The following is a 12732-nucleotide window of genomic DNA, read 5'->3' on the forward strand; positions in this document are numbered from 1 at the left end:
GGCAGCCGGTTCTGGGGCCCTGACTGTACAGTTCCATGAGTGAACCGACCTGACTTTGCCATGGCTGAATCTGGAGACTGACAGGACCAGAAGTGGTGATCAGGTTGGTGGAGCATTCATGACAGGTCTTTGCTGGAGACTCTGCCCTGAATCCATCCCATTACAAGGTATACTGTGATGCCACCCTCACAGTATACAGTCGTGGGGACAGTAATGCACGATTTAGGACAAAGATGTTCAAAATAATGTATGTACCTGACCCTTGTTAAAAATGCAGACACCTGGACTCCCACCTCAGAGGTTCTCATTTAAGTGTAGGGTAAAACTCAAGAATTTGTGGGGGTTTTTTTTTTAGGTTTCTCAGAGAATCTGTGGCCTATGATAGATGATCATAACACTCCTAAAATGTTCTCTGGTTGCAAATATTATGGGTGGTGACTCCCCTTTGTACTTTGGTAGTGGCCCAAATTATACCCTAAAAAGCCTTCCCTTTGGGAAGGGGGAGTCTCCCCGATGACAATCTATTACTAGGCTTTATTTTTCTTCACATGAGTTATTACTTCCTAACATTATAGAATTCATTTACTGTCTCTTTCAGTACATTAAAGTCCACAGGGGCTGAGATAGAAATTGTTTCTCAGCCACTCATTCTGGAGAACTGTGTTAGAACAGGCTGAGCAGGCTGTGATATGCTCAGGCTACATCACCAAATCAGTCTCCTCCTGCTAAGGTGATATAAGCTATTTGTGTAGGACTCAGTCATCATCCATCCTCATTGCCAAGATATCAGAAATGAAAAGGGTGTAGATTTTACCCTTGTTGATAAGCAAATGTGTCAACACTATATTAAATGTAATAGAATAAGTCCTTTAAAAATGAAACATTTTAAACTATATTCATTGACTATGTATTTAAGGATATGCCAAGAAGTAAAATTAAATACATGTTATGTAATTTTAACAATTAGGCAGAGGGGAGGGGGGGTGAGGATTGGGTGGAGGTAGGCAGAGCCAGGGGGCGTATTGGGGGGGATGGGTATACCTGTAATAGTGCCAACAATAAAAAATAAAGAAAAAAAAGAAAAGAGGAAAAAGACTAAAATTAGTCCAAATATCTGTATTCATAATTTCTTTTAAAGATTTTACTTATTTATTTTTAGAGAGAGGGGAAGGAAGGAAGAAAGAGAGGGAGAGAAACATCAATGTATGAGAGAAATATCAATTGGTTGCTTCTTGCACAACCCCAACTGGGAACCTGGTCCACAACCCTGGCATGCGCCCTGACCAGGAATTGAACTGGCAACTTTTTGGTACACAGGCTGGCACTCAATTCACCGAGCCACACTAGCCAGGGCTATATTTATAATTTTAAAAAAAACTATAATAGCAATAAACACATCAAGTAACAAGCACTTTAATATTTGTTGTTATAATTAGTACAATTCTAAATTATTCTTAATATAAATTTTCTAATATATTGACTGACTATATAGACATACATACAGTCCAAATGCAGATATACCCACACACAGACCATAGGCAGACACATACACACATATGTATACACTGACCACACAAACATAAATATGGGCACATACAATTGTACGTATGTATGTTTCTATACATCTTTTTTCCTCTTATTCCATTGTGATGTAACTTAGAGTAAATATTGAAGGGTCTCCCATCAGCTGAAAATATGGATTTTTATTGTGGTACAAGGTTCAATATATTAGGTCAAAATAATTCCTTTTTCAAATTGTTGGATTATCAATACTTTGTATCAGCTTTGAAAGTAAATGCAGAGAAAACTATACAAAACATCTAAAATTAAGGAAATACCCACTTGGCTCTTTGCAGAACAATGGAACACAAACTCCAATACACAGAAGGCATTTCTGTCTGCCTTTCAAATGCCCCTCATTGCACTGCCACAGATTTAATGGAAGTTCCTACCATGAATTAATGTCATCACTTTAGAGACAAGAGTGTGCGCCTCCAGACCTTTTTACCAACATGCCAAATCCTTTTCACAAAAGGGAAATATCTGCCTCCTATAAGTCCCAATTCAGTGCAATTCACGTCTTTTCAAAATTGTCACACTCCCATGATGTAGCTCAAATGAGCTAAAATGTAACTTTATGTTCCCCTATGCCCCACTCCAGTTAAATCTGGCCATTTCTACTTGAAAATGTGTCAAATATGCTCATCTACCTTCAGAATAGCATTATTTGAAATAAACAGACCACTGCCTCTCCAGGGTGTCATGCACAAGATCATAACAGGCTGCCACAAGCTTTCCTCATGGACTGAATTTCCTTCCAGCACTGCTGTCTTCATCTTCAGCAGGGACCAGCCAAGGGTGATCCTCATTCATTTAAGTTTTCTTAGGCTTCCATGTCTTGCTCATTTCTGCAGAATTTAGTGTGATACACCAAACTTACATACAATTTAATGGACTAATGATTTAAGGTACATTAAATTAAAATACATACACTTTACATATTTCTCATAAGATTAGGAGATTTTACATTCCTTATCCAGGCAAAGCTGAACTTGGAGACAGTGGAATCCTGGGTCATCATCAAGAAGGGAATGAAAGTTGGGAAACACATAACAATTAATGCATTGATACCAGGGAGAAACAAGCTGGTATTACTAAAAACAATCACAGCAATAAGAAAAATGGAGGAAAGTGTGTTAAAAAAGACAAAGGTGCTCACCAGGAGAAAGATGTTTTTGGTAGCTCTGTACTCGGGGGAGGATTGGGAGGAGATAGGAGTTACATGAATGTGTCGGACCCTCTGCTTGTGTCTGTACAGGATGAAGACCATGGAGCCACTGGCCCAGAGCATGAGTACAAAACATACAACATCAGGGGATGCTAACAATGCTGCAAATAATGAGTCTGTGGTTTCATCAGTATAAAGAGTGGAACAGAATCCCCAATTTTTCCTCTTTGTTATGTTTTTGTTGCTCAAATTGCCCGACATAAATAAAGGAATAACTACATTTACCAGCATCTGCAGGACCCACCACAATAAAATTAAAGGGACAATGTACTTGGGAGCTTTTTGTTTAAACCCTGCCAACCTGGAGTTTGTGGGGCTGATGGTGATGGCCTGGAAGACACTCAGGAGGCAGGTGGTGCCAATGGACACACCCCTGCCAATGCCACGTAAATAGGGGAAAAATCTACATCCAAAATCACTGAGATGGTGGTACCACCCAAAATATATCATTGTAACATGAATTCCATTAGAGATCAGAACCAAGGCATTGGCCACAAGCAGGTTGTTGACAATCAAATGTATGGGCCTCAGCCTGTACCCAGTGAAGTAAATGAAGAAATTATGGGAAAGCAGAGAGAAATTCCCCAGGATTCCAATAGTCTGTAGGGAAAAGGTCATTCCTATGGCCAAATATCTAGTGGCCATGCCTTGTGTTGTCAGGGACTGGTCTTTGTCTTCTGAACTAGAGGACCCTGCATGGGAATATGAGGCATAAGCCACATGTATGATGTCAGCTAAATCCCAATATTTTACACTTATCAACAGTTCCCATGAGATACCGAGTTAGTTCTTCTGTCATTTAGAGGCTTCCAAGAGTTAAATGTATAAACATTAAAGCACACTTTCAAAAGATTAATTGCTGCTACTGAGACCACACATGAAATAACTTCTTTATCCCTCACAAGTTCAAGATGCAGACACTACTGCATTTCTCATAAAGGTGAGGACCCCATCAACACACAGAAGATAAGAATTTCATCTAAATTCACAGCCTGGTGAGAATAAGATTGAGGATTTGACCCAGGCTGTGCTGCTAACAAAGTGCATTTAATCCATAATACACTAACATACCAGTTACCTGTGCTCTTCAAAGAAACCAATTGTTTTTCAATTGTGTCATTTTGATTTCTATTGGTGGTATTTTATTTTTAAAGTTTTGTAACATCAAATGTTGACTATTTTTATTATGAAGACTTATCCTATAGGTAAATAGAAACTTTGAATAAAGCTTTAGAGATCTTCATATAACATAGATGCACTGGCTGAGAATAAACTGTAGGTCCCTGCCCCTGACAGGTTGGATGTAATGAATGCAAGAATGGTGCAATATTAGGAGTGCAACAGAAAGACTCATTTACTTTATTCCAGGGAAAAAACTCAATTACATGAGTCAAGGAAACTATGGAAGAAGAAACACTGATACCTGACAAATGTATTGTAGAAACAAGATGATTAATAATTTCAGGTAATGTACATACTTAATAACTGAGTGAAATAAGATTCTTAGCAGTAAGGCAAGATTTCTGTGAAATATATTAACATACAAGGCACATATGCAAAATGTAATGTTAAGGCAAAACACTTGTGTATTGTGTAAATGACATACATGTGTTGGATTGGTATTATAATATTTAAGAGCAACAGAAATATCAAAATGTATATTTGAACCTGAAAATACTGTCTGAAAATTTTAAAGTTATATTTTAAATGCTGCTTATTTAAGTAGTGAAAGTGTTCTCCACAGGAAACATATACAAAATTATTAAACATGTTTTTCAAATTATACACCCAAAGTAAGAAGAAACATTTTTATTTCAGTAACTGCCCTGAAACACACTTTCTACACTGGGTCTGATGATTCCTATAGATTGAAAAGCATCCAGATATTACAGGTGCACCTCTAGAAACCTAAAAATTAAGTCTATGATTCCTGTAAATTAGGCTGAATACAGACTAGCTCCAGAACTCCAGCCCTTAAGCACATTAAAAATTAGATTCATGATTGCCGGATTAAACAACCAGGACTGTGAGTGAGGACCACACTATCACATCAGGAGCCATCAAGAACTGGTGCAGTTCTAGGACCCATCTCTCTTTACCAGCTCAGCTCAAGAGTCAGAATTTTTTTCCCTGTCTTTGTGGCTTTGGAGCAGGACCAGTTTCACTCACACAAGATCCCTTTGTCCAGTATATTCACTTACCTGGACTCCTGATACAACGCCTTCCCTTACAGTCTCTACCTCTCAGATTGATAAAGAGAAAACCCACCGACTTCTTCCTGCTCCCTGCACACTGGCTGATGGTGAAGTCAGCTGTCAGTACATGTAGTAGGGAGACAGCCAAACTCCAAGATATAAGTTGTGAATCGGTGACCTCCCCTCCCCCTCAGTTCTGCAATTATCACTTCATCTGTAGCAGCACTGACACTGATAGGCTTGGGAGTTGAGAATATTTTTTGAAAACTTTGTTCCAATTACCAGTTATGGGAAACAATTACAAGTATTTAGTGAGTATCTACCAAGAGGCTGAAGACATTAGGAGACACACTTTGTTTTCCATGATGCCTGTTTTCCATGATTCCAGAGTCTCCGATGACAGGGCAGGAAATGCTGGGGTTCTGCCCATGAGGGACTGGCAGTGTAGCATGTTTGCCTTGCTGACTATCTACTTCCCTGAGAAGTTTTTCTACCCAAATTATAATTCTTTATCAATCTTTGGACTCCTGAGCTGCCCCATATTTCATGTTACATGCAGAGAAATGGACTCAATCAAAGCTGCTCAGTGGGATTTTCAATTTAGTGGGATTTTCAATTTAGTAACAGTAATGAAAAGAATATGATGTCAATAATTGATTATTGAAATCAGTGGAAAAAATTGCATAAACCCAAAGCAAAGTTAGAAAATTGTGACAGTATGAAAGTTTTCCAGAAAAATATACTTTACTAATATTGATCCCAATAGAGATAGGAAGTCTAAACAGGAAAATATCTACAGAAGGAAGAGAGAAGTTTATAAAAATGTCCTACACAATTCAAAGCACCAATATGGAGATGGCTTAACATGAAAATTCTATCACTATTTTAAATATTGGATAAGGCCATGCTACCTGCCCAACTGAAAAGAATTGAAGAGGAGGTAAAATCTCCAAATGACATTAAATTGAACACAGACACTGAAATCTTCAAAACTGTACCAAATAGAATACAACAGAAAACCTCATCTCTCCCTATAGATGCAAAGATGTAAAATTAAAGTAGCAAGTATATTGCAACAGCCCACTAAAAAATTTAAAAAGGGGGACTTCCAGCCAAGACAGAGGCATAGGGAGACACACTACACATCCTCGCACAACCAAAATAAGGACAACAATTTAGGAACAAAATAACAACCAGAACTGACAGAATATTGAACTGTATGGAAGTCCAACAACCAAGGAGTTAAAATAGACACATTCATCCAGACCGGTAGGTAGAGGGAATCGAGCGGCCAGGCATAGAGGTGTCTTGGCAAAAAAAGCGGTGGCACCAGGCATGCAAGGCAGCAGCTGACAAACTCTGGGTATGCAGGTGGCGGCTGGCAGACCCTGGGTGCAGGGTGGCAATGGGCAGACCCAGCGAGGCAGCGATTGTGAAGCAAGGCACTGTGCACAAGGTGGCTGGTAGACCAGGTGGTCCCACATTCACGTGCAGATAAACCAGGTGAAAATGGGCAGTGAGACAGACCACACAACCCAGGGCCGCAGAGTGGGCAAATAAAGCCTCAAACATCGACTGAAAACACCTTTGGGAGTTGAGACGCAGGGAGATACTCCCAGACTCACGGGAAAGTTCACTGGAGAGACCCACAGGGTCCTAGAATGTACACAAACCCACCTACACAGGAATCAGCACCGGAAAGGCCCAGTTTGCTTGGGGGAAGTGGTGGAAGGGACTGAAATCCAGCAGAGAGTGGAGCAAGTGCCATTGTTCCTTCTCAGACGCTGCCCCCACATACAGTGTCACAACCCAGAGGCTGGGTTGCCCCACCCTGGTGAACACCTAAGGCTCTGCCCCTCATATGTAACAGGAACAACAAGACAAAAAAAAAAAAAAGTAAAAAATGGCCCAAATGAAAGAACAGATCAACATTCCAGAAAAAATACAACAAAGCAATGAAGAGATAGCCAACCTATCAAATGCACAGTTCAAAACACTGGTGATCAGGATGCTCACAGAATTGGTTGAATTTGGTTGCAAATTAGATGATAAAATGAAAGCTACGCTAAGTGAAATGAAGGAAAATGCATAGGGAACCAGTAGTGATGGGAAGGAAACTGGGACTCAAATCAATAGAGTGGACCAGAAGGAAGAAAGAAACAACCAAACAGAAAAAAAATGAAGAAATAAGAATTCAAAAAATTAGGAGAAGCTTAGGAACCTCCAGAACATCTTCAAACGTTCCCACATCCGAATTATAGGGGTACCAGAAGGAGAAGAGGAAGAGCAACAAGTGGAAAACTTATTTGAACAAATAATAAAGGAGAACTTCCCCAATCTGGCAAAGAAAATAGACTTCCAGAAAGTCCAGGAAGCTCAGAGTCCCAAAGAAGTTGGACCCAAGGAGAAATACACCAAGGCACATCATAATTACATTACCCAAGATTAAAATGAAGGAGAGAGTCCTAGAAGCAGCAAGAGGTAAGGAGACAGTAACCTACAAATGAATTCCCATCAGACTGTCAGCTGATTTCTCAAAAGAGACCTTGCAGGCAAGAAGGGGCTGGAAAGAAGTATTCCAAGTGATGAAAGGCAAGGACCTATATCCGAGATTACTCTGTCCAGCAAAGCTTCCACTTAGAATGGAAGGGCAGATAAAGTGCTTCCCAGATAAAGTGCTTCACATGTTCACAAATGTGAAATGTGAACATTTCACATTTTTATGAAATGTTCATAAAAAACATTTATGAAATGTTTTTTTAAGATTTTCTTTCTTTCTTTCTTTCTTTCTTTCTTTCTCTCTCTCTCTCTCTCTCTCTCTCTCTCTCTCTCTCTCTCTCTCTCTTTCTTTCTTTCTTTCTTTCTTTCTTTCATTCTTTATAGAGAGGGAAGGGAAGGAGAAAGACAGAGAGAGACATCAATGTGCGGTTGCTGGGGGTCATGGCCTGCAACCCAGGCATGTACCCTGACTGGGAATCGAACCTGCGACACTTTGGTTCACAGCCCGTGCTCAATCCACTGAACTACGCCAGCCAAGGCTATTTTATGAAATGTTAAAGGGACTTATCTAAGAAAAAGAATATCAAAAACTATGAACAGTAAAATGACAGCAAACTTACAATTATAAGCATCCACACCTAAAACAAAAACAAACTAAGCAAACAACTAGAATAGGAACAGAACCACAGAAATTGAGATCACATGGAGGGTTAGCAACAGGGGAGTGGGAGGAGGAGAGAGGGGGAAAGGTACAGAGAATAAGTAGCATAGATGGTAGGTAGAAAATAGACAGGGGGAGGGTAAGAATAGTATGGGGAATGTAGAAGCTAAAGAGGGGGAATGCAGGTGGGAGAGTGTGTGCAGGGTGGAGGGGAGTGAAGGGGGGAAACGGAACAACTGTAATAGCATAATCAATAAAATATTTTAAGTAAATAAATAAATGATGACCAAGTGCAGTTTATTTTTAGAACTCAAGAGTGACTGTAGTGATGTAGTTCATCATATTTCTAAATACGAAAACCTTATGACAATGTTCATAAAAGTAAAGACCCCTATTTGGCAGAATTCAACATGTACTCATGTTAAATGGAAATCTTTAAAAATTAGAAGCTTATGGATCTTTTGTAACCTAACAAAACAGAGTCTTTATCCTGCTGATAGGGAGGAACTAAAGAAAAGTCCTACTAAGGTCAGAAACAACATCAAGTAGCACAAGATTGCCGGTTACATTTAGTTAACATTGTATTGGAAGTATAGCCAAGGCAATTTCAAATGTCATAAGAATTGGAAACAGGTGTTAAGACTCTCTCTTTGTATACATGACAAAATTATATACCTGGAAACAAAGAAGAATTGAGGGAAACAGATACTACCCCAAAATTAATAGACTATGACATTAGCATAGAGATGACAGGTCTTCATATGGACAATCAACATTCACTGGTTATGATGGAGCATAGGCTACAACTGCCAACAGATAAAACAAAAATGAAAAATCTACAAATAAATTTTATAAGAATGACCAGGTGGTGGTCCTCATGGGGTACCTAAGGGCATGCATAAACATACGCTTTATAGTCTCTGTTAGGAGACAATACTGGAACGGAAACAAGACAAATGAACCAGAGTTAGCCACTGGCAAGAGGAAGTAGCTGGTCATTACAAACATAAGTTAGGTCCCTGGCTGGTGTGGCTCAGTGGATTGAGTGCTGGCTTGAGAATCAAAGGGTCGCTGGTTCAATTCCCAGTCAGGGCACATGCCTGGGAAACCCAGGTCCCCAGTGTGGGCCACAGGAGAGGCAACCACAGACTGATGTTTTCTCTCCTTCTCTTTCTCCCTCCCCCTCTCTCTAAAAATAAATAAAGAAAAGAAAATATTTTTAAAAAACGTAAGTCAGAGCTATGTAAAGCCCCTGCCAAGAAGAAGGACAACTGTGTGATGGAAGAACAGAAATATATTGTGTGAGACAGGAGTGTGTGTGCATGGAAAGGAAATGAGTGGGGAGAAAACTGGCAGGTGGTCATGGACCAGATTATAGAAAGCTGCTTTGGTAACACATCTGGATTTCGAACAAAGAGCAGTCAGAGACCATGGGTTGGGGTGGGGAGGATTAAGCAGGGAAGTGACAATGTGAAGTTTGTATTTATAAAAGGCTTCTCTATGACTGACAAGTGAAGTGAAGCTTGCAAAAGAAAGAGATCCATTAGGAAGCTACTGGAATAGATTAGGGAAAATATTAGGAAGTTTCAACAAGATACATAATAAAAGGATATCCAAAGTGTTTTCTGTTGACTTGGATAAATGGCTGAGAGAAATGAAAGTGCTGAAGGTGATGAGTTCTATTTTTATTGATTTTAAAGAGAGGAAGGGAGCGAAAGAGAGGAGAGAGAGAGAGAAATATCAACTTGTTCTACTCACTTTTACATTCATTGGTTCCTGTCTGTGCCCTGACCACAGACTGAACCTGCAACCTTGGTGTATGGCGACAATACTCTAACCCATTGAGCTACCCAGACAGAGTCATGAGTTTTGGATTAAATGACCAGCTATCAAGTTATATGAAAGATGGCATTTGAAAGGAATGCCATCTTCCTAAGTTTTTGGGAATGCTAACAGGTCACTCTTAGGTGTGAAGGACAAAGTCAGGAGAAACAACTTGGACAGGCCTCAAACTGCCCCCCAACACAGAGAAACCTCTACTCTGTCCCCATGCCCTCTCCCTCAGTAACAGGTTAACCCACACCATAGAAGGAGGTAATCCCCTGCAGATGCCCTCTTACGTGGAAGCAAGAAGATAGGCATTCTCATACTAGCACTCAGAGTTCCCTATTCTCTGGATCATCTAGAGCTCCTGATGCAGGCATAAGCAACCTGATAGAACAGACTTTCACATTTCTGTGTGGACAATATATGGTCCTAGACTGAGAGGGGTGTCCTGTGTCTTCCTATGCACCACCAGTTACACTCAAGTGATTTCCACAAGAAACAAGCTTAATCCTTAACTGAATCTTCTTTAAGGCAGTCTAAGTGTTATTTCTCAAATGGGAGTTTAAAAAATGACCAGAGATTCTGATGGAATCACTCTATGTGGTTGGCATCAGCACTTTTGAGATGCACCACCCCATATGACCACTTCGAAAATCCTATCGACTTCCAGACGAAAAAGGACAAGAACCATATAATTTCACTCATATGTGGGATACAAAATAGAAAGCAACAAGAACGAACAAAACAAACTCATAACACAGACAACAGTATAGTGGTTACCAGAGGAAATGGGGTGGGGGAAGCATGAAGAGAGCTAAGAGGTCAACTATATGGTGACAGAAGAAGACTAGACTCTGGGTGGTGAACATACAGTGGAGTATCAGAAATGTACACTTGAAACTCATATATTGTTGTTAGCCAATGTCTACTCAATACATTAAATTTAAAAATAAAATTTTAAAACACCTATGGACTTCAGTGCTTGTCAAGTTCAAATATGTCTTGTAATATTTTCTCTTTGGATTCCTATTACACTGACATTTTAAAAGCTTTAGGGTGTAGCTTTAGTAGCAGCTGTCAGACAGGAAAGATTTTTGCTTATAAGAATTGGGACCATTTCTTCATTAATATGAATTATATTCTCCTTCTGTTTTCATGCCTTTGTATTACACAATGTTTTCTTTTAATTAAGATACTGTATTTTGCCATGTATAATGCATCCTTTTTTGCCCAATTTTTGAGGGAAAAATAAGGATGCACATTATAATGGGTAGTACTAATTCTGTATCTGTATACGTGTTTTTATTTTAATTTTTTAAAATTTATTTTTAGATAGAGGGGAAGGGGGAAAGAGAGGGAGAGAAGCATCAATGTGTGGTTGCCCCTTGTGTGCCCCCTGCTGGGGACCTGGTCTGCAACCCAGGCAAGTGCCCTAATTGGGAATCAAATGAGCAACCTTTTGGTTTACAGGCTGGCACTCAATCCACTGAGCCACACCAGCCAGAGATGTATAAATGTTTTTGACCTAATGAAGAACAGATACTACACTTGATCTTAGCCAAAAATCCAGGAAGCGATGCATAAATATTTTTAATTTTTTTATTTATGCTTATGCATTAAAAGTATAACTCTAGAAAGCAATAATGATATCCATATGCAAAATAATACCCTGAAATTCGATAATCAGTTTTGTTTCTAAATATAAATAAATAAACTATTGAATTAAAAAATTAAAACAAAAGTTTTTTCCTGATGGAGTTCATCATCAACAAGCCCTTATTTTATGAAATGCTAAAGGGACTTATCTAAGAAAAGAAGATAAAGAAAAGACATGTATAGTAAAAGGAGAGCAAACTCACAATTATTAACAACCACACCTAAAGCAAAACCAAAAGAAACTAAGTAAACAACTAGAACAGGAACAGAACCATAGAAATGGAGAGCACATGGAGGGCTAGCAGCAGGGGGGTGGGAGGAGGAGACAGAGGGAAAAGGTATAGAGAATAAGTAGCACAGAATGTAGGCTGAAAATAGATAGGGGCAGGGCAAGAATAGTACGGGAAATGTAGAAGCTAAAGAACTCACAAGTATGACACATGGACATGAACTAAAGGGGGGGAACGTGGATGGAAGAGGGTGTACAGGGTGGAGGGGAGTGAAGGGGGAAATGGGACAACTGTAATAGCATAATCAATAAAATATATTAAAAAAAGAAATAAAACTATCCATAAGATTGGACAACATGACTTGGGCAGGCAAAACTATATGGTAAGGATTATCATAATTAGAAGATTGCATTTTGAACATAGAATAAGTAGAGTTGTTTACAAGGATGGGGATATTTATGGCACCAGGTGATATTCCCTAGTGAGTTCATCTTGCCTAGGCAGAGCACAGACAGTGGATAAGATCACCTATCTTGAAATTTTGGCTTCATTCCTGTGTGATCTTGAATAAATTACTTAACTTCAAAAAAAAAAAGTTTTTTTCCTGAAAGTTAACACCCTGGCCTGGTGGCTCAGTTGGTTGGAGCACTATCCGGTTCACCAAAAGGTTGTGGGTTAGATCCCTAGTCTCAGTCGGGGAGGGTATGCAAGGTGACCAACTGATGTTTCTCTTTCGCATCAATGTCCCTTCCTCTCCCTTCCCCTCCCTCCCCTCCCCTCTCTCTAAAATCAGTAAACATATCCTCCGGTGAAGATTTAAAAACTAAAATAAATTTGAACATTCCACACCAGCAAAATTTTGCATTTCACCTTCCA

The 12732-nt window shown here is 39.4% G+C and overlaps 1 protein-coding gene and 1 pseudogene across 1 annotated transcript; both read right to left on the reverse strand.

Annotated features, from left to right (window-relative positions):
* Positions 1-1491: 1491 nt before the first annotated feature.
* LOC114510654 (vomeronasal type-1 receptor 4-like) lies at positions 1492-5256 on the reverse strand. The gene is made up of 2 exons (XM_028529192.2): positions 4990-5256; positions 1492-3480 (listed from the first exon to the last, which is right to left on the reverse strand). The coding sequence occupies exon 2, from the start codon at positions 3431-3433 to the stop codon at positions 2495-2497; it is 939 nt and encodes a 312-aa protein (XP_028384993.1). The 5' UTR covers positions 3434-3480; positions 4990-5256; the 3' UTR covers positions 1492-2494.
* Positions 5257-11407: 6151 nt separating this feature from the next.
* LOC114511753 lies at positions 11408-11548 on the reverse strand (annotated as a pseudogene).
* Between the last annotated feature and the right edge of the window lie 1184 nt (positions 11549-12732).

This window comes from Phyllostomus discolor, chromosome 12, assembly GCF_004126475.2.
Source record: "Phyllostomus discolor isolate MPI-MPIP mPhyDis1 chromosome 12, mPhyDis1.pri.v3, whole genome shotgun sequence".
Taxonomy (NCBI): domain Eukaryota; kingdom Metazoa; phylum Chordata; class Mammalia; order Chiroptera; family Phyllostomidae; genus Phyllostomus; species Phyllostomus discolor.